Below are 23444 nucleotides of genomic sequence, written 5' to 3' on the forward strand. Positions count from 1 at the left end.
TAATTTACAAGCTGCGGGGGTGGCGTCGATATCGAGTCGTTTTGCAGCCTCCGCTCGAGTGTTGTGAACCTTGGGGAGCTTTCACGATTCAGTACAGGATACCAGTGTTTTTACAGCAAATAATATTCGACAAATAACTGTAATGCTATTGGGATGGATACAAACCTATACTTGCGATATTATTTCAAAATATTTTATGACGTAATGTCTTTATTGTTCATTATTGGAAATTTTCTCTCTTTAAGGAGTAGCTAATATGTTATCGGATTTTTTTTTTTTAATTAGCGCGAAGCTAGCTGGTGCTTTTACTGCAGTATCGCCTCTAAGCGCAAGGCTCTGAACTGGTGCGCAGAGCAAAGAGAAACTATGATATTTGAGTGGTAACCATAAAATATGACGTAGAAATGAAGATAAATGTGTAATGCAAGCCCCTTTAAGTTCTTTCAAGGATATATATACCGGTTGTTTTATGCCCAAAATTTACTCTGAAAACACGCCTTTTACCATTTTATGACGTGACAACGTCTAATAAATCGATGAACGCCAGCTGCCCCCACGAAAAAGTGTCCCGTTACGCACATTGTTCCGTTACGCTGTGTCCCGTTACGCTCATTGTACGCTTGCGCCGAATTTATCTCTCTTCCACTCGACTGTTTATAAAGTGAAGTGAAAAGTTAATGTGGTTTTCATTGCTTGTTACAACAACAATTTCGGCAATAAAGGTTAATTATTCTTGCATTTTGAAAATCTGATTACTAGCATAATTTCAAGTATTTATTCTTTTATTATTAAAATAAAAATTATTCAATTCTATTCATAAAGTATGCAATAATTTCATCAATGTTTTGTTATGACGATGTCACGTTAAACTATCGTCCGTAAACCGACTTTACAGACAACCAATTTTTTTTTTTTTTAACTATTCTTAAAATGCAGTTTTAAAACTTAACCCAGGAAACAAAAACTATGTAAATATCGTCCCTCGGCGAATTCTTAAATGCTTTTTTTTCGTAAACGGACACCACTCGGACATCTTGAGAAGTTCTCGAATCGGGTGGTTAATCCTGAAGCTCTGCGCACCGCGTGTGTGGGGGGGCGGGGGAGGGGGGGGGGGCTTAACTTCACGTCGGTGAAGGAGGCGGTCAGGAACCGGAAGTGCGGGTCCGGACAACTTCCTGTCTCGCGGTCTCTGATAGCAGGAAGTGTCTGCTCACTGGACTACAAGGAAACCCCACCGATTCTTCCGACACGCCTTTTTTTATTCTTCTTCTTTTCTTTTTTTTCGTGCGATCGTCGCGTGCACCAGAGAAGACGCCTTTAATAATTTTTTTTTTTTTTTTCACTTTCGCGTTTGCTCATCTTTTGTGGGGGAGGGGTGCGGTTAGGGGTAGGAACGGGTGCGGAAGGAAAGTGATGGTTATCTCTTTAAGACGCGCGGAGATTACGTTGATGGATTGCCCGGCTGGAGTTTTCTCCTCCCCGAACGCTCCTTCACACCTCGTCGCTTCCCGTTGAAGGGGTTTGGTGGCTGCAGGAGTTGATAAGGGTGCGGCAAGGGGGGGGGGGCGGTTGTAGTGACGTGGTGGGGTCTTTGATTGGAAGCGGCGAGGAGGGTGGAGAAGGCTCACCTTCCACCTAAAACCCCATACTCACCGTGCTCTCTCTCTCTCTCTCTCTTGCAAAACCCACGCTTCACCGCGGTTTTATAGCGGTTTAACGCGCTGACGAGGAAGAAAACACGCATAATGAGGGTGGCTTTCCCTCGGGTGTTATAGCTGATACCCTCCCACCCCTCTACCGCGAACCCCCAACCACGACTGTGACCGAGAATTCCTCCAGCTTATCTCCTCGGGAAGAAAAATATGGAACGGACAAAAAAAAATACTGGAAAGGGAGAAGGGGAAAAAAAAGGTAAAAACATTCAATTTCGTGAGGCGTGAAAAGAGAAGAATAAGAGGAAGCGATAAAGAGAGGTATCTTCTTTTTTTTTTTTCCCCATCCTCTTGTTTTAAGACTGTCGTAGAATTCTTCGCCCTGTCTGAAAAAAGGGTTTTCGCCAGCCCGCTCTCTCTGTTCCATTAGCGTCGATGTCAGAGAAATGCGACGCCATGTCTAAGGGTTCTTAATTTTTTAATACTTGATATTTCCCTGAAGCTTCGGCAAATTATCTCTGATATTCTCAGAGCTTTTTGCTCACAGTCAGAGACAAAGTTCGAATAAACTAAGTTTGTTTCAACTTTAGATAGAGTGATATCATCCGTTACGGTATTGGCACCAAAAAGTGGTGTTTACATACGTATTTATAAAAATTTATTGAGAAAACAATGTATTAACGTAATGCTAAAATAAGCTACTTTTTTATAACTTGTATTTTTTTTAAATAATTAAAAAAATTATATACCTACCTAGTGTAAAATAACCAAATTAAGCTATGTTTAAGAAGTTATTTTAAAAATTATTTGAAAAATAATGTAATTTTCTGTATATTTAGTGATTATATGCAATAGTAAGTTCAATAACAAATTTAAAGGTTTTTTAATAATTAAGGTTGAACCCGGGAATTTTTATTCCAGAACTACACATTTTGCACTGAATTAATTTGCCACGATTGAAATAAGGAAAGAATATATTGTAATAAAGTCATTACCTAGACTTACAATATGACGTATTTCATAATTTTAATATTTTTGTGAGTATTTAAAGTTTGTAAATGTATTTAAGAATTGCTTTGCTATCACAAAGATTTATTTTTTCACGACGATACGTTTGATAAATCGCTGATGTTCACGAAAGCCATTATAAACAGGTTAATGCCACACGCAGCGGCTATATGGACGACTTCCTACTAAATCAAGGTTCAAGGACAAACGCGCATGCGCTTTAGCCTTCGTCATGTTAAACTTCTGAACGCGTTGCGCGCGTAGTTCATTGCAATTTCACTGCTTGCTAAAATTTCATCCTCAATGCACCTAAGGAAGTATAACTTCAGAAATAGTTTTATTTTGTTTGGTCATGCTTCGATTAATGAATTGTTTGGTGTGTGGTAAATTTTGCAAGCCGTTTAGGTGCCTGGAGATCTATTTTTTACTGTACAGCGCGATTGTATCCTAGAACATGCTTATTTTGTATATTTTGTAATGAAAAGTTGGAAATGTGTGATATATCGCACTCCATATTATATATATTTTGGGGTTATTTAATAGTATTTAGTTGTCACCTTCGTTGAATAATTGTTATGAATGAACATTATTATAAAAATTAAAACAATAACATAGAAATATCTTGTTTTAAAAACGAGATTGGTTTCTTATTAAGATAATAAAATCTGGACTTGCGGTACAATGTGACGAAGTAATGGGTTGATTGCGGTGATATTAAGGGAAAGAACAACCGAATGATGCCATCTTGGTTTCAAACAATTTAAGGTAGGTCGTTAATTGATAATTTTGCTTAGTTAAAGAGTATTATATTACCGACTGGCTGCTAAAAATAGTTTCTCAGAAAATCTTATATACCCTTTGCCTTAAAGAAATAAAATATTCTAGTTTAAACGTTAAATAATTATTGTTAAGGTCAAATAATTCTTAAAAACCAAGATGGTGGCTTTAGGGTTCCCTTCTGTCCCCGCCTCACTGGGTGCAATATATCTGAAATTGCGGGGTCGCTAAAGGTGACATTTGTTTGTGCTTCACATGCCTTTTCACCTCTACGTGCCAGGCACCAAACTGGCGTGCCTTCTTCTGCGTAACTTCACGGGTACATCCTGAAGGTTTAAGCTGGATCATTACAGACACGCGTTCTCTGCACGTACCCATAAAATTAACAAAATTGTGTAACAAATTTTTAATACCTAAAAACGCGTGTTAAATTATATATTTCAACATTTTTCACCGTAAAGAAAAATACATTTTGGAGTTCAAACCATACAACGAAACTTGTATAGGCTAGTGCAATAGCTCTTGAATACAATTCGTAATCAGATACGTGTAAAAATGTGTGCGTGAAGTCCACGTAGATTGACTTAAGTATATTTTATAGATTTAACTCAACGGGTGACGGCGTTCACAATTGTAATAGTTAGGAGTAAATTGAAGTGGAACTGAAGTTAATGTCTAGACCTTATTTTATAACCCCTTAATCCCTTCAAGCCCCATTAGAGAGAGAAGGTAATGAGGCTTTCCTTAGGAGAGATCTCGCCATAACAACGTGCGAACTATTTGCTTATTAGGTATGAATGTAGATAAATTACTAGTATTTTTTTATTGAACAAGAAACCATAATTGATAATAGTAATGATGTGGCTATGATCTAAAAAAAAAAGTTCATTTTTCGCGTCCGTACTCTCATATCCGTTCACTGGACTTTTATGGCACCACTTTTGGTGGTTTATTTTCACGTTATATTTTGTAATACCTCTTATCTGCTTCTGCCTTCTTATTATATAACATGAAGTTAAATCACGACGTACAGCTGAATAAAATGAAAGTACAAAAAAAACACTCAAATCTAACTTTTATAAAACCTATAAAGTCTATCCCAAAAGTCTATACGTTCTTTTGACATTTCAAATCACAGTGTTCACATATCAAATATAAATTACACTTTTAAAGCTATTGGCTTAAGTCTATACGTCGTTTTTACATTTTCAATCACAATAGCTATGCACATAAAAATGAATTATGCTTATAACGTTAATTGCACAAATCAATAGCTCTTTTCCATACTAATATATACATCGTAGATACTTTAAATAAAATAAAATAAATACGGTAGCGTTAATCGTTAGCCATTACGAAAACTGAGGGGTAGACAATCACAAGCTGATGTACGATGATTCCGTAGCATCACTGCTGCGTCATTTCTACCTCTCCCCCGCCGTTTAATCAGCAAATTGTGTTTTTTAAACTACATTTATTGACGCGAATTTCGTGTAGTTACCGCATCCGCCGCTAGGATTCGTTGCCGAATCAGCTACGTCGACTATCGAATCATTTAATTTGCAGACCGAATTTGAAACTATATAATGAAACGTCTCCGATAAAAAAAAAAACTCGGCTTTTGAATTTTCTTAAATGAAGTTTTTCTTTTGGGTTTTGTAGTGAATGTTGGTTGGTTCCCAATCATGGAACGACTGTCGCCAGATGCCGCGAGAGGGTGAGGGGAGAAGGCGGGAAGCCTTCTTTTCACAGACGAGAGAGCCAAAACCCGAAGTTCCCCGAAGTTCATGCTTTTTTTTCCCCGTATCTTTAATGTAGCTATCCTAACCAAATCAACCGTCCACGATGTTTTAAAGTATTTATAATGTAGCTAACCTAACCTAATTGACCATTAGTAGAGACCTGCAAAATTCGGGGATTCATTCGGTGATAGGCTAGAATTAAAACACATATTCCTCTTAGATAATTTTGCTATTGGCTCACTGTTCATCTGGACGAATCTCAACCAGTTATAAAACCCTCAACCAAAGAAGGATCGAATCACAGACAAACCAGCTGAGACGGCAACCAATCAACTTGCGTTATTTGCCCGAGTGTACAGGGGTATGTGCAGTTTATCCTGAAGGCCATCGAAACCGCGAATATTGCAGGTCTCTAGCCATTAGTAGAGACCCGTGAATTTCGTGGATTCATTGACCTCCAGGATAGACCCCAATATCCTCTACACACTCGGGCAAATGCCAACTGTTCATTGGCTGCTGTCTTGTGAGTCGTCTCGACTGAGTGGCCTGTGATTCGACACTTCAATGAGTGAGGGTCTCTAATTGGCCCTCAGTCCTCCAGAAGCAGCACTAAGGTATAATTATTTGAATTTTAGCATAACACGGAATGAACCCGCGAATTTTTCGGGTCTCTAACCATTGGTATCCTTTTATCAACACCGCCATATTTATTTGCAAAGAACAAAGAAGAAACCCCCGAAGATGCGCGACCGGGAGTTTGGCTCTCTCGTGTGCGAGAAGAAGGCCGCGTGGCGACTCAGGACGTGTGTGTGCGCAGGACCGGCGGCTGAGCTGGGACGAGGCAGCGGGCGTGTTCCCGGCGGGCTCCAGCCTCAGGCTGAGGCCTCTGACCAAGGAGTCGGCGGGCGAGTACTCCTGCGCCGCGCGCAACGATGAGGCGGAGGTCCGCAGCAACCCGGCGACCGTGCGCGTCCAGTGTGAGTACTGCTACATCACTGTAGCGACCGGAGAAATTCGCGGATTCAATGACCTCTAGGATAGCCTCCATTATCCTCTGCAAGTCTCAAGTAAACACGCGTGTTCGTTGGTTACTAAATATTGTGAGTCGTCGTCCACTGGGTAGCTGGTGATTCGACGCTACTTTGGTCGATAGTCTCTCTCATTCGCCCGGAGAGCTCCAGTTAAACCGCGAGCCAATAGCAGAACCAGCAGAACTATACACATGTTTGAATTTCAGTCTATCACGAAATGAATCCGCGAATTTTTCCGGTCTCCATACATCAGTCACCCCCACAGGCACACATCCGCACCCCCTCTCCAATCCTCCGTCCCTGATATCAAGAAGTCTTTCGTCGACGGGGGCCTGTCTGCACTTGCTGAAGCGTGACTTAGAGAAGGGTTCCATGTCAAAACTACTTCGTATGGAAAAAAAAAACTTTCCGTATGTTTTAAAGTTTTCTGCTTGTCGTGTGCATGTACGCCAAAATATGTTCGGTATCCAACTGTAATGCCTACAGGCATTAGGACGGGGTGGAACGCCATAGCATGGCAAGGATTGAGAACGGGTATTTGTAACACTACGACAACATTAACAGTAATAAAGTTTTAATAAAGCCAAACAAAAATAAATAACAAGGTGATCATTTACGTAACAAAAAAACCAATATGGTTTTTTAAAGTGCTTATCACACGCAGAAAAAGTGAACGAGCCATTATCAAGGCCACAAAAAAGGCGAGAGTTTACGCTGGCGCAACGTGGTACAAAACATGCGCGGTGCCATTAAGGGCCATAAAAAGGGACGTCACAAGGTAGACGCATTGAAACTGCTAAATTACAACATTGTCAATATAGAGGGAAAACCCACTACATTATGCGCATTACGTGCGTTACAAAAGCAAGTTACATTTTCTTAAAATGAATTATTTACGTTACGTTTTACGTACGTCGACGGCTCAGGGGAGAACAGTTACCAACAAAGTGAAGTGAAGTTAAACATGAAAACCAAACGTAAATTTTCCAGGTGGCGATCGGAAGGGAATTTAGACAAAATACACAAAATTTAACAAACGTTTACATTATGGCAAGGGCCACCGCCTCACTCCAACTTACATTTTCTTTCCCCCGAGGACGCGCACGTCCTACAAAGTTAAAGCCTAACTGACTGACTACATGCTGGCCAACAACTACTCGAGCTCTCGAAAGAGACTAAAACGAGATCAGACGAGCTAGTAGATACAAGACGAACAAGACCGAATAATTCGAACTCTCCAGGTTTTATAACATAAGTGCCGCGCAGCGCGCATGCGCCGAACGGAGGAGGAGAGGGGAGGGGAGAAGCAAGCAGGCACACACTTGGAGGGGGAAGGAAGCAGGGGGCGACGTGCCGCCGCCCGCGCAGACGCGCGGATTTTGAAAGAAGCGGCGATCATACAACATACAAGCACCGGACGTGTCGTGTTAACCCCGCATGCAGAACCCTTGGGCAGCACCCGTTCCTCCCCTCCCCTCCGGAAATTTCTGCGGATCCGACAGTTTTGAGCCCTTGGTCCGAACTATCAGTTGGAACTCAACAGACGGAACGGCCGCGCGCGTGTGTTTGTTCAAGGACGGTGCACCGACCAATCGGAACAGATGAACTGACGAACTGGTGGTTTTCCACCAAATCGGACCTTGGTCTCGCTCGAGAACCCTTCAGTTCGAACTGCCGTGTGTGGCATTTTTTGACGTGACAACGTCTAATAAATCGATGAAAGCCGGCTGCACGCACGAAAAAAGATGACTCATTGTCCCGTTACGCTCACTGTCCCGTTACGCTCATTGTACGCTTGCGCTGCATCTATCTCTCTTCCACTCGATTGGAACAACCATCGATTTTACTTTTTCGAGGCACATTCAACTTGAAACACTCCCATTCGTTTCCTACTTTTCCTATCATCGTCCTATCCTTAACCGAATAACACAGATTGGAAGAAGTTAAATAGCAAACATGTACAAAAGTTATAGTTAGAATAATCTCTTCGTTAAAGTAATAAACATATTTTAATTAATGAGTGCAAATAAAAGTAAATTAATTAATTAAATTGTAGATTTCATTTCACTCCTTCTTTGTATCATACAAAATAGTGATAATTCAATAAAAATGATCCAATTTTATTCATAAAAGTTTGCAATGATTTCATCAATGTTTTGCTATGACGTTGTCACGTTAAACTATCGTCCGTAAACCGACTTTACAGACAACCAGTTTTTTAATACCCTTTTTTTGTTGATTTGCTATTTTTTCCCCTTTTATCTGGCTATAAGTGCAACTGTAATTCCAATATCCAAAGTTCCTTCCACAAGATTGGTCGTGTTTGGGGGGGGGGGGGGGGGGGGGGTAAAGACTCCAGTTCGTTCCGAACTGGGCGCCTGGGCTGATGGTGTGTGCACGGGGCCACACAGTTCAGTCCGATCCGCGAGCTGGAGTGATGGCGTGGGCACACACAGTCACGCCAGTCAGTGGCCCGAACATGTGCGAACTTGGTCGGCTTTTGTGCGTCGACAGCATGATCTCTGCACGCGGCGCCGTCTGGTGCGACTGCTTCTGGCTTTTAGCTGAAAACACGGCGCATATACTCCTACAGAACCTCAGCAAATGCAGGCACAAGGCTAAGAACGCAATTTCCAAAGGGATGGATAGTATCCGAATACTTTCACTGCTAGCACCGCGTTTTGACAGTATTAACGAATGTGTATGTAAAAATTCATTAGCAAGACGGGAATGCATTTGCGTAAAATAACACAAAGCAGGAACGTATTTAAAACACAATTTTACAGCGGGTAAAGTACGTTGGTTACCTATAGGTAGACTCTTAGTGATGAATTTAGATTATGAGTCCTACTTCCAGCTTTCGACGCCGAGTAGAATTGCGCCCAAAGTGAAATGTGCAAAATATGTCTTTATCATAAGTAACAAGCAGCAAATCCAGATCGCTCCACATGCAAACTTTAAAGTGGTCCACCTGGTCAGGAGCCTAATTTGTGTGAGGTGGAGTGATAAGGTCGACACTCGCGTGTGCGTTCAGCGCGGTTTCGCCTCTAAGCGTAATGCTGTGGACTGCCGCGAGCGTAGTCTTCTCGTTCTGCATAAGGCAAATATTATATTGAGCGGTGACCATTAAGGTAAATGCGGGATAGATGCCACAGCGGGAGTGATGCCACACTCAGCGTAGTTCTCAGTTCACTTACTATATGGTGCGGTCATTGCTTCCATAGTATCCCGACATATGGCACAGTAATCCTCTCGCAGTTAGAGGCGCTTCTGTGAACGAGTAAGAACTGCGCTGGCGTTTATTCACTCGTAAGTATTGTTTCTAGCTTTGAAATATTTTATTATCTAATCATTATTTTGCATTTACTAAACAAAAATTAAAATATATCTCAATATTATAGTTGTATGTGTTTGTTCCGTTGTTGGAACATACTATGGTAGTATATATTGATATATCATCACTGTTAACACACTTTGTTGTAGTATGGCGTATTTCCTTAGATTTTGGGAGAGATGCCACAGCTTGTTTTGGGGAGAGATGCCACATCGGCTATATAAAATCACGCCTAGGGAGGGATGCCACATTTTTTATATCACTTAATATTCTATGGAAAGAAGTCATGGTTAGTCAAAATTTGATGGATAAGCCTCAAAATATTTTCAACATAAATGAAAGTGGTATCCAGTTGACAAACAAACCAGGGAATGATTTGACAATGAAAGGTGCCAAGGATATCCACATTTTGACTCCTCGTGAGAGAGGCGAAAACATAACTGTAATTGCATGTTGCAATGCAGAAGGAGTATTTCTACCACCAGTTATTTTGATGAAAGGAGTGAATAAGAAAAAAGAATTCGTAGATGGACTCCCTCATTGATCAGATGTTTACATGAACCCAAAGTCGTCGTTCATAACCACAGAATTGTTTTTCAAATGGTTTGATGAGCATTTCCTACCCCGGAAACCTCCTGCTAAGACTGTTTTAATTTTGGATGGCCATGCATCACATTACAATGGATTCGACATGTTGAGTCTGGCTGACAAGAATGATGTGATCATAGTATGTTTGCCTAGTCACACAACACAGGCTCTCCAGCCACTGGATCGTTCATTTTTTGGTCCGCTTAAGGTCTATTACAACAACGAGGACAAAGTGTGGATGCAACATCATAAGGACATAAATATCGCTAGATATCTCATTGGCAAAGCCTGGGAGAAGGCAGCATCAGTTGGTAATGCAGTTGCGGGGTTCAAAGCAACAGGAATATATCCCCTTAATCCCGACATTGTACCAGAGCACTTTTATGCAATATCTGATGCATCTGTTTCCACATTGACAACTATCAACACGCCACTTACTTCTAGCAGCCCTGTTTCATCAGCTTCCACAACTCATTCTACAGCACTTTCAGCTGCCATTCCTTCAACATTTAGAGCCTCAAATCCAACCCCATCAGGATCTTCCACATTTGTTTCGACAACTTTAACCCCTGAAAGTGAATCTCTCCATACACCAACGAAATATCTTCATGAGGTTAGTCCCGTGCCAACTGCTCCAGTTTCGCGCAGCAAGAAAAGAAAACAATCTGCAGCAGTTTTGACATCGTCAGAACACATTAAGAAATGCAAAGATTCCAAAGAGAAGAAGCAAAAGAAACTAGAAAGAAAGCTCAACACCAATAAATGTAAGAAGAAAGTACCAAAGAAGAAAAGTAAACATGCGAAAGTCGAAGAAGCAAGTGATGTTTACAAATTTGGTATCTACGAGACACTTGCTACAAGTAAAGATGATGTGAGTACCAACAATTGTGTATAATGCTGGGAAAATTACTAAACCACCAAAGAGAAGGCAGACTGGATTCTGTGCAAGTTGTGCCACAAGTGGCTCCACGAGTCATGTACGATGTATGGGCCCATGTGCAACACTTGCGGAAGAGAAGTTAAGAGACAGGACGTGAATAAAGTAAAAAAAAATCAAGTGAGGCATCTCTCCCGATTTCGGTGGCATCTCTCCCTTAGCCTGTGGGAGAGATGCCCAAAAATAACTTTCATTGTTATTTTTTATTGGGTTTTTTAATTATGTTATTATCTTGTAATATTTTATCACATTTCTCTGACATTATTTGAGAATTTTTTTTAACGTATTAAAAATAATTTTATAGAATTTGTGATTTGTTTTCAAAATGTGTGGCATCTCTCCCGCAATTACCCTATACGGCGGTCAAATTAAAATAAAGGAGTAATGAAAGTTCAATAATCTGAAACCAGCTATTTCATGTACAAATAACATACTGAAAGCACGAGTTTGGGCTATTTGTACTCATATAAAAATACAGTAAAAAACGAAGTACGGAAACAGAACTAATATCTGTTAAATTTTAAACCACATGTTTTTTTTCTGAACCGTATTTATGCGCAGGTAGGCGGGGCCATTAATGTTTCAACCAAGGTAAGGGTCGTTAACGAAGTATATTCTAGAGACTTTTCAACATGGGTTGGGGTGGCTCTTAACTTCCTTGCCAGCGCATAAGTATGACGGAGTGCTCTTTACTTACAGGTCGTCTCAGCGGGCTTTCAGAGGCCTGTTTTACCCATAACCCACCGACACGCCTTGGTGTAAATCAACACACATTCACACAAACACAAAAAAAACTACGTCTTGCCTCTCCGAACAATTCTCCGGGGATTTTTACACTGATGGCCGGGCAAGCTGGGAATAAATGTCACTCACTCTTCGCAACCACTTCCTACTCGTGGCAAAGTCTCGCAACAGCACCGTGGATCGATTTATCTCGAAAGTTAAGCGTCAGCAGTTAAGCAGTTACATTGGCCGAGCTTGGTAGCCACTCGTCAGCTTTTTTTTTTTTTTTTTAACCTTTTCAGTTTGTAAGACGTGTGTGTCGAGTACACAGGGAAACCAAACGTCGCATACTTACTCACTAACCATTTCCACATGGAGTTATATTTTAATTAGTTAATCACATTGATATTAATTTTTTTTATCCAAACCTAACTAAGACATAAAAATTGTTCCAACAGTTAAGTATTTAAACTCTTTACTAAGACTTTTAACCAACAATCAAACCTCAGTTTACCAGCAAAGTAGATTGGATTTCAACTTCACTATCTAGAGATAAATAAATGGTGGGCTAGCGAGTCACCGTTTTTGCACTGAGCAAGTTCGTTCATAAATAGTGGATTCGGAGACGATTATCTAGTGAAATTGCTCAGTGTAATCTACACTTTACTCAAAGAACGCGTAACGCACATACATACAGATTGCTGAGTAATGAACCAGAGCAGAGAAGGACTGTTTAGATTTGACCAGATATGACACAAATCAGAATACTTCAATACTGAAAACTAACTCAATACGGTGAAATAATGCATCACTAATCGAAACAAAAAAATATAAACATAAGTTCATTACAAGCCCATTAAAATAAGAAAAAAGTGAAATTTGTAAGAACACATTATGGACAAGTTATTTCTTTTGAATGTCTGAATCCTTAAAGCACCCATAATACCTGAATTGGGACTCAAATCGAAAGCATCCTCAATTTTCCTATTCTTCCCCTACCCCCTTCCCAAACGCTGGGGAATATTTTCTTTCGAAGAGTTCCTTTTAAAGCGTTTGAAAATTCCATTCTGATTTTCGGCTCATAAATTATTCATTGCATGACTCACTGAGAATTAGGAATATTCTCCTACTTTAACAGCTACCATTTAAGAGAGCTTCAAATGGCTATAAGGTTTAATAAGGTTTATTTATTTGGTTCCCTTTCAGTGTTTTAGCTATAGCGTACGAAAATTTATGTATTTAATACTAATCACAATTCTTGCTAGTATCTGAAGAAGATAGTGGACAACACACACCACAGTACAAGTTCATCTCCATATTGTAAATATTAGGAATGAAGTAAAATTTTGTACTAAATTGGATTTATTTATGCATTCATTTTCTGAAAAGTACTGAAATAAATGAGCATGTGAAAACAAATGTTTTATTTTAATTTCTAATGCTGCTATGAATAATTTTTTTTGCAAACAATGAACTTTTACAAGAGAGATGGAAAAAAAAATATGATTATATATATATATATAATATTGTGGAAGTTCGCCACTCAAAAATACCTGGAATGGGACATAATCCCCAAGCAGTGGAAAAGTAATGTGATGTTATTTTCGCATGTTTTACACTATTGAGATAATTTTGTGATATTACTAAAGGAACTCAGAATATTAAGTTACTGAGCACACTGCATGGTATACAAGTCCTTCTACACTAGTGGCTAGCATACTTGGTGGCCGTTCACGCGACACAAGGTAGTTTAAAAAATTAGTCTTGGATAGTTAAAAATTTATGAGTGAGCCGCGGGTTTCAATAATATTTCAAAAAGCTTATCCTTTTCCGGGCGACGTTTTCTTGTATTACTTAAGCGGGTAGTATTCTAAATTATTTTGCTTTCTAATATTTCATGTCTTTTCACATGATTTTAAATATATTCATAACATTATCACAGTTTCTACTAAACAAGTACTTGTTTAATGTTTTTGATTAACTTGAAAGCCAAATATTAATGTCGGTCCTAGAATACACTGAAAACAAGGAATCATATTTTGGGGAAACCGATCGTATGTAACCTTTGGCTTCAAAGACTATATATATATATCTTTATATATATTTATATAGAAGTTTATATTTTTAGTATATAATAACCATATACAAAAAATATTTTGTTGTCGCAAACAAAGATTTCTTTCAGTGAACAATCACTTCAAACTGGATGGTCTTTTATTGGTTCTTACACTAAGAAATATTGATATAAGTGTTTTTTTGGACATATGCCTATGCTGGTTACACAGTATGCCATAAGAAACTTTAATAACTGAAACAAATATAAATTTGCAAACACATATAAAACAAGATATAGTCCGCTATCAAAATGACTAATTGATTCCACTGAATTTTCTTTGCTTTAATAGGTAGGTATGTCTTTAGTTTTTTGACATCGGCTTATTTTGGCATAATTTCTGCGCGTATCCATATTCATCTTTTGTGTCCGTTACTGAAGTTTCTTGTGACGTATAGTGTAATCAGCATTAGCTATGTCAAAAAAAAATTAATATCACTTCGAACCCTTCTGTGGAAAAATCTTGCGTTGAGGAACTTATTTTCTTCCAATCTTTTGACTCAAATGTGAAAGCAGTGTGGATACAAATTACTGTGTAAAAAAAATTGATGCGCCACTACTGATTTATTTAAAACTGAATGTGATGCGTACAATAGGCCACGTATAGAAAGCGAGAACTTGACGTCCATATATTTTTTTTTTTACCCAATTCGTGCGCTTAGAAGCTCCCGCGCTTCAGAGCCTTTTTTGGCGAACGTGTGAAGGCGGAACCTCGCGCACTTAAAAACCAAACGTAAATTATTACTGAAACCGGGCACCAAGCACACGCTTCGTTCGGGATTACATCCCCTGGATCCCGCCAAGCGTAAGCTGATTTGTAACAACGACGTCAATGCAACAGTTCTCCACTGAATTAATTATGTTCATCCCTGCAATGAACAGGGCTCCTGCTATAGTCGCTTCTCGAATCGATTATTTTCTCGTTTCGTTGCCTCAAAGCCGACACAGTAATGTGCACAGTTTGCATTAACCGATGGAGGTTTAGTGTTTTTTTTTTCCACCGACATCAGTAAGTGGCTTATAATAAAAGGCTTAAGTGATTTTCTTTTACCCTTACAATGAGATTCGTACATCGGAGCCTTCTGTACAATTTTGGAAGTCTTAACAAGGCATAAGTCAAGTTTTAACGATATACATTTTAACAAGTGATGAGTGAAATTACAATTTTCTCGAATCCTAATCTTAAATTTGAATCCCAAAGATGACTTAAAATACACCCCTAGAATACAAATCTAGGTCTCAAGTGTCAAAAATACAATAATGTACAAGTGATAAAAAATACTAACTATGGTGATGGAACATTTAACCTTTTAAATGTTTTAATCATAAAATATCGAATACTAAGGAATTTGATGGTATTTGAGGAATTTTTTTAGCCCATCCTTAATTTTAACATTTACTTGACATCCGCATGCATAATAATATGCTTAGCATACATCTGTTAAAAATATACGTATGCATAAAAGTATATAGCTATGTAAGGAAAATTATTATTATATTAAATATGTAAGAATATAACCAAAAGTAATCACTGTGCTGGATTTTCAAAACTTCATTTGGTGTTCTCCGTGTGCTCCTGGCTATTTCTGGGATAGAATCTGCTGGTGCTCTCAGGTTATTTCTGAGAAAACAATCGCTGTATTTTTTTTTTCGAAATGAGACATGCAATATTTGTATTCAGATTTTTGTTTGATTGACGATTTCCTGTTACCAAATCAACACTTACAATTTTTTTATCATTTGATATTCAAACGAATTAGTTTACATTACTGAGTCAATTATTGTGCCTTGAGACAGCTGAGAAATACTATCGTGCAAGACGAACTTCCTTATTCTTGATATCTAGCGAAGCTCTCCTCTTTCGTCCGTGAGAGCCTCCCGCAGCCCACAAAAAAAAAGTATTTATCTTGACACAACACGTGGCACCAACTATTGGAACGAATAGGAACTACTTGCAAAAAGTTTCTTGTATCAGATAAATTAAATCTCTCTGACTAAATATTAAAAATTCTCTTTACTAAAAATTCAATTATAAAATCCTCAGTATGTATCTTATATAAATCAAAGAAGCTAACATGGACCCCGGTTCGATGCCTGTAGCATTATCAAAAGTTCACCGCTGTAGATACTGCAGCAAGTATAGTTTACCTTGAGAAAGAATGCTAAACGTCGTGAGAGTACCGAGTGTATTTTGGGTGTTTGCCAAAAACCATTTTGTTGCAGTCAGTGTCAGAAACCCTTTGTTTGAAGCAATTGGATCATTTGGAGCGCTTGGGACTTTGGAACACTTGGATCAATTGGAGCTTTGGAGAATTTGGAGAACTTTGAGCTTTTGGAGAAATTGGAGCATTGGAGCACTTGTATCAATTGGTGTATTGATGCAATTTGAGCTTTGGAGCATTGGTGCAGTTTGAGAAGTTGGAGCAGTTGGAGCGATTGGAGTACATTCGTCCGTTTTGTTGATTGTGCATCATCAAGTCTGTAGTCAGGTCATGATTGGCCTCGTGGTTTGGAGACGCCTCGTCTTTACGTTTGACATCTTTCATGGCCTGTTTATAATGTATGCTAAGTATCGAAAATAAGGCATCTTGGCTACTGATACCTAACCACCAACGGAATGTGGCTAGCTATCAACTGGCGGTGTTAGGCACACCAAGTGGCCGTGTTAGCCTCACCAAGTGGCTGGTCGGGTCTAGTCATCTATCTGGATTTGCCTTGTTTCTGACTGGGAGTGTCTGGTTAACCAACTGTCATGCAGAACTATCCTAAAAAACACATGCAAATTACTCGCTTTGCCTTGTAAGAAGACAACAGAAATGGAGAAACACTAGTAATTACTTTGTTTATTGTACTTGAGGAATTTACGTAAAAATCTTGTGATGTTTTATTTCTTGAACCTGTCGCTATTTATATTAATTTTAAGTGATATTAAATTTAATTCAATTATCTTGCAAGTGTCAAGGATCGAACCAAGGATAGGAATCGATCTAAACAATCAGTAAATTAACGAGTGATTATTTTTTTAAAAAAAAATTGGGATTTATTTTCAATTTCTAGCTAAATAATTGCAGAATTTCAAGAAGTTGGTCAGTATCAGCTTACTGGAAGATGGCAGATGAATTTAATCCTCTTTTAGAATTTTTCACCATATTAAATTGCATGAATATTTTTTACCTAGAATAAACATTTTGGATCGAGCAAGGATCGAACCAAGCACTGTAATCGACCGAATAAATAAGTTAATTAATTGCTGTTTTATGAATTTTGGAATTTTTTCAGTATTTCTAGGTCAATAATTACGAATTTTCAATATGACGGCCACGACGGTCGACAAGATGGCGGATGTCAAGGTAATAAATAATAATATCAATCTAGTGGGTAAAAAATCAGTATCGCAGCAGCACACTCTAGCAAACACATATGTAGAACGTGACACTAGCGCTCCTTGTATAGATTACTGAAAACAAAAGGTCGGCAGCACTCTCTTGCATATGATAAGTGTTAACTAGTGCTCCTGGTTACCTACACATATTTAAAATAAAGATGGCGACAACGTCCTATGACAGGTGGTGCTATTATTCCTTCAAACCAAAAAATTATAATTCCGAATGTGCGTGTTATTTTTTTATACATAATTAATTCTCGGTCTGGTAAATTTCTCGATGGCCGTGCAATAAAAGGTGTTTGTTTTAATTTCAACTATGTTTTGTTAATTGTAAAAAGAAAAATGAATAAATATTATAAGTAAAATTTGCCAAAAGAGTTTTCAATGATGGAACGTCTCTGCAATAAAGGGTGCATACATGTTAGTAAAATCTATTGAATTGAGTTGAATTCAAACTCAGAGGTCCAAGCTATCGTGGTTCAAATCACTGCGGTTCCAAAATATTTTATATAAAAAAATTTAATTTCATATGTTGATGAGGACCACGATAGTTTAGACATGGAGTGAAAAATGGGTAAATTTAGTTTTATAATAAAAAAATCATAGGTGGTAGGTCATACACAAAAACAGTGAGTTTGTGTCATTTCTGTATGTTCGTCACACGGTCATATAGTAAGGTATGGCAACTTCCTATACTTCTCCTTGGAAAAACTCATACGCTTAGTTAATGAAGCACGCGGCTGCTAGCGAACTAAGATGGCGGACATGTTCCAAGATGGCGGGCGTCCTGTAAATAAATGATTACCATGACGGTTCAGTTTTGAACCTCGTCAATAGATGGCGTTGCCTTGAATTTGTAAAGTGCTATCGTTTGTTTCGTCCGTCACGTCTTGCATAAGGGTTACTTATTTCCCACAAAATAATCTGAAGATTGGCATCCCTGTTTTGTTTATGAGTAGCCTTGTTGCGCCGAGATTGTGCAATCAATGGGACATAAAAATCAAATTTTTCCGTTTTTCAAGTGTATGTCCTACATACTTGTAACTCGGTAGTGATGTTCCTTATATTTATGATGTTTTAACCCGGGGAACGCCGGGTTCTTCAGCTAGTAATACATGGGCACACGGAGAACAAACCAATGATCAGCTGATGTCGAATGTTACATGCCTAGACAGCACGGATCTGTTTGGGTATTCATCTTTTGTTTGTCCGTTATTGAGGGAGTTTTTAGTTTTATAATAACCAGTGCTAAAAAAAAAAACAACGGCGTATGCCAGCGTAATTTTAAAGCAGGAACAAAAACACGAAAGAGGACATCGCAGGGAATGACGGACCGAGCCACCATCCGCTGGTTTCGGCTCGGCTCCTGAATTCGTCTGAACGCAATGTCCTTTTCGCAAAGAGCGCACCGCCTGAATATCCCACGCGATGCGACGTCCTAACGCAGCGATCGCCCGTCGCACCTCATTCGTCGTCCCACCTTGACAGCAGGGAAGAGGGGGTGGAAGGGTTTCCGAGAGAAGGGGAGAAAAGGGATTTCCCGCTGAGGAATAGTTGGCGTGGGGGGATGGCAGGGGCTATTAAAAATTCACCCCGTGTTCCCCCTTTCCTGCTCAGAGGAATTTCGCAGTGCTGGCTCCGAACATTATTAAACGGACGGGGGGGGGGCGCTGGTTCGTTTCTTCGGTCGCGTGCAAGATTTACGAGCACCCCCTTCCCCCTCCTCCCTTCGACGTCGTAGTCACCTCCCTCGCCTCCCTCGCCGGAGGAAACTTTGGGGGTAAGGTTTCTGGGAGTGGCGGTGTCGGGGCTGGAACTTGGTAGTGCCCTGGCGGCACGGGGGTAGGAGTTCGTCACTCAAGCCACGAGAGATCCCCGCGTCTATGGATCGCTCTGTGCTATTCGCGCATCGGCTGCGGTTTCAGAACCAGCCAATGGGATGTCCGCTAGACGTCGGAGACACCGCGAGCGCTGCCGAACCAAGGCTGATCCCTCCGCCGTAGAATTCCCCATCGAAAGATCTGGTTCCGGTGAACAATCGGCAAAGACATTTTTAGCAACCTTCCAGAGAAGATAAACCCCAAATTTTTGAAGTGCATCATCTTAGTTCTTGCTTTACGAAATTTTGAGAATGCGACGGAAGTGATGGAACGGAAATGTGTAACAACGGGACTGCCTTCTATGCCGTATGGCGCAAACCAAAGTTCACCAAGCCAAAGGGAAACGTTGTAGTAATAACCATTTAGTGAATTTCAACAAGATGGCCAGTATTTTGATAAAATACCTGGTAAAAATCATGCCCAAAGCCGATGTTTAGCATAGTCATTTTCGTTTTTATAGGAGTCGTTTCATAATAAGTTTACCTTTCGCTCTGCGAATAGAATGATTCGATAGCGTAAGTAGCTGCAGCGACAACAAATTCTGCCGGATGGTTTGGGTTATTACCACCTTGTTAAAGAGTATTATAGTTAGGTTTTAAAAATAAATTATATGCGTATATTTATCACGCTCGGCATTACTTTAAAGAGTTCTAGGTCAAATTCTGTGTCCGAGTTTCGTATTAAAAGTTTATTTGCAACATGAGCATACGCGAATTTACTCGTTTACTGGCGTTTACTGGCGAGTATTAAAAGTATATATATATATTTATATATATGGAGGGTGGGGTTCGCTTTGACTTGCATTAAATTATATTTTACACGGCGTGAAATTCCAAACGTTCCAGGAGTAACGGATAAATAGGACCACCGCCACTGTCTGTCTGTGCGCGCGTCCAGAAGACTTGGGGAATGCTTTCACTGGGACGTAGCCTCCATTTCAATACTAGCATCATTATTGTTATTAGCTTCTTCTCTTCTTTCCCCCCTCCTTCGTGTTGCGTGCGGGCGGCATTCCTGGGGTTGTACGGACGAGCTGAAGCAGGCCGTTATTGTGTGCGATATAAAATGGAAACGATGGCTCGGAAGGCAAAAAAGGTTGGGGTGGGGGGTTCAGGGGTTAAGACCACGAGGAGGAAAGAAAGGTTGAGGAGTTAGAGCCTCTCTGGAATATTGAACGATGAGACCATTTTGTCTGATCAATTGCAGGGGGGGGGGGTATCCTGACTGTCCCCCCTATCCCCCTGTTTCTTCCACGCGTACCACGACCGCTCTCTGCTTCAACTTTCGCGAGAGGGACGAACCTTGGGGTGGAAGGAGGAGGGGGAAATCGATGTCCTGGTGGTTTTAGGAGGAGAAGAAAGCGTTTCAACTCCTTAGAAGGAGGATAGAAAAGGGGGGAATGGGCATCTTCTTTCATGGCTTGCGCGTCTTTCATTTCGAAGGGGGCGCGGGCGAAGCAGGTCTAAAAGCGAGGCGGCGGTAAGGAGCCGCGTAGAAGATACAGAACGTATCAAAAGGAGAAGGATCAAACGTTCCAACCCCTCGGATTTGGACCAAGTAATTAAGGAAATCGTTTCACATTTTATATGCCAAAGTAAATATTCTTCTTGTTTCAATATATCTGAAGCTGGAAGTTGATATATAAATAAATATCTTATTTTGGGTTGAAAATAGATGACTGAATAAATGAGGTACAATTTAAAATTCTTTAAACGGCTCTTATAAAAAAAATATGGTTTATGTGACAACAACTGTTATCTCCTTAATGTTCACTTTATTAGTAGAGGCCGAAAATACTTGAAGGTGGCCTTTGCAGGAGTACGAAGAGAATAAGGGAATTTTTTCTGGAAGTTAATGAACCCACGACCTTTATCAGTCCATATTATTTGAATTACAAACTAATTGGTACATATTTCAATTAATTGTAAACATTTACTATTACTGCCGTACAAAATCAACAGCATCTTCCTTACCTTAAAAATAAATTGGAAATATATTTTAACATACAATAAAACGGTTTCGATTAAAGTGAAAACGACTTGAAGAAAAATACTAAACCCTGGATTGGACCTGATTTTCAACAAGTAATTTGATTACACTTTTCCGTTCATTGTCTTCCTTCGCACTATCCTCGAAATTTTCCCCACCAAATGCCGTATACTGAGAGCTAAAATGTTACACATAAAAAAAAACTATACACAGCAATAACTTTTCAGACGATACATATTGAGTTATTAATGTTTAAAAAACTGTATCAAATATAACTACAGGTAGACACACGATGATTTCGTGGCTTCATCGGGCAGTGAATTAGGCTTAAAGCCTAATATAATATCTGCTTCACGTTTATGACTGGACTATAGTGCTATTGACACGCCCTAGACGACAAAGAGAGGTAGTGGTTTAACCCATTCACGTGCAGCCCGCGAAAGTACCTATATGACCTTGTTATCGACCCATGAGAGTTCTAAAAATTAGTGATTATATATAGGCAAGGTGGGTCTAGCCTGGAGTAATGTGAATCCAAGAAATTATAGTCGATCTAACTGCTGCGAATATAAATATGAAAACCAGAGTTGGCGGCAAGTATTGATCATCTCAACCATATCTGGTTCTCCCGATCTCTGCTGGTTATTAGTTTAATGATAGATTTGAAGCGGTTCTTTGATACGCCTCACAACATATGTTCACTAATTTTTGTCATATAATCTCTGTGTCGCCCAATTACAATAATTGAGCCGTAAATAGAACGAATACTAGTAGATTTCAGGAGAAGCGTACGTTATGATTTTCAACGTAAGTTGAGAAAAATGAGCAGTAGAAAAAAAAACATTTTACCATGTATTTCATTATTTATCTAAATTTATGTTTGGAAACGTCTGCGTATCAACACGTGTTAATTAAAAGAGAAACCACATTAATTTATTTCATTTAAAATATGAACACTTTATGAACGTATAGCCTTCATGAAACTTGATCTGGTAGAACATGTATATCATAGCTAAAGAAAAAAACTGGCTGCAATACAAAAAACAATCCCTTTTGATGCAGCCTACAGGCATAGGTAGATTTTTTCTGGATATGTTCTCAACATTTCTATAAACTTCTGGAACAATGTAAGAACTAAATGCATATGACATCCCACATTTTGTCTAATATTCCAAAATGATTGATAAAACATTTTTTTCATGTGCCATGCAGGGAAATTGTTTTAAATGTATTTAACTTAATACATCCGGCATTGAATAGCTTAGAACAAGTTTCATATTATGCCTACCACGGTAGTTATAAATTTTTGACCTTCAAATATATATTTTTTCCCTTGCACTAATATGTCGACATATAAAAATTTATTTTAGCCAAGGATTAAATATTATTAAGATGGCTTGAAATGTAGTCGAACGACATTTTGGTAAGGAAATATCTATTTATTAGTATTATTTTAACCCCAGTTTTTACAGTAATAAGTAATTTATTACATCAAAAACAATTAAGGTGAAGGTTGTAGATAATGTTTAGAATCTTACAATGAATTATAACATATTCGTAATAAACCTACTAAACAAGTTATGATATATATTTTTTGTTTTTCAAGCCTACTTAATTCCACCACTTGCTGTAATTATTGGTTACATAAAAATTTACTTAAAACAAATGTTTTAGACAGTAATTAACAAGGTTTAAAATAAACAGGAATGGATTAGATAGTGCACATGGTACAGAAGTTCTATTTATATTTTTATTCCAACCCCTGTTTTTTTAACCCCTTGTAATAATACGTCTTATCAAAAATTGTTTCAGACTAAAGATTTAGATCATTATTAGAAGATTTACAATTAATAAGGGAGTTTTTTTGTTTATTTCGTCTTTAGCAGCAATTGTTGTTTGTATCATAAATTGTTTCAGAAAAACGTTTTAAATTATATGTTTAAGGTTTACAAACAGTTTAAACGGATATAATCGTGTACTTACTAAGGGAGATGTTATTTTTTTGTCTTTCAACCCCTGTTATTTTCCACCACTTGCAGTAACGGTTGGGCGTATTAAACATTATTTCGGACGGAATTTGTAGATAATATTTGAAGGTTTTTGCAGTATAGGTATAATAACGGATTCAATAGTGTAAAAGTTACGGATATTATGAATTTTTTTTAAATTCTTCCCCCTGTTTTTTCAACCATCTGCAGCAATGGTTCGTCTTATTAAAATTGTTTCAGACTTAAGTTTTAGATAACAATTACAAGATTTACAAACAATTTAAACCGAATTGACTG

At 38.8% G+C, this 23444-nt stretch overlaps 1 protein-coding gene across 1 annotated transcript in view; it reads left to right on the forward strand.

Moving 5' to 3' along the window:
- LOC134535646 (nephrin) overlaps positions 1 to 23444 on the forward strand; it is a 357918-nt gene that overhangs the window by 263752 nt on the left and 70722 nt on the right. The window contains exon 9 of the mRNA XM_063374832.1: positions 5997 to 6156. Coding sequence (XP_063230902.1) covers positions 5997 to 6156 — 160 coding nt within the window. The remainder of the gene's footprint in view (positions 1 to 5996; positions 6157 to 23444) is intronic.

Source organism: Bacillus rossius, chromosome 10, assembly GCF_032445375.1.
Source record: "Bacillus rossius redtenbacheri isolate Brsri chromosome 10, Brsri_v3, whole genome shotgun sequence".
Taxonomy (NCBI): Eukaryota; Metazoa; Arthropoda; class Insecta; order Phasmatodea; family Bacillidae; genus Bacillus; species Bacillus rossius.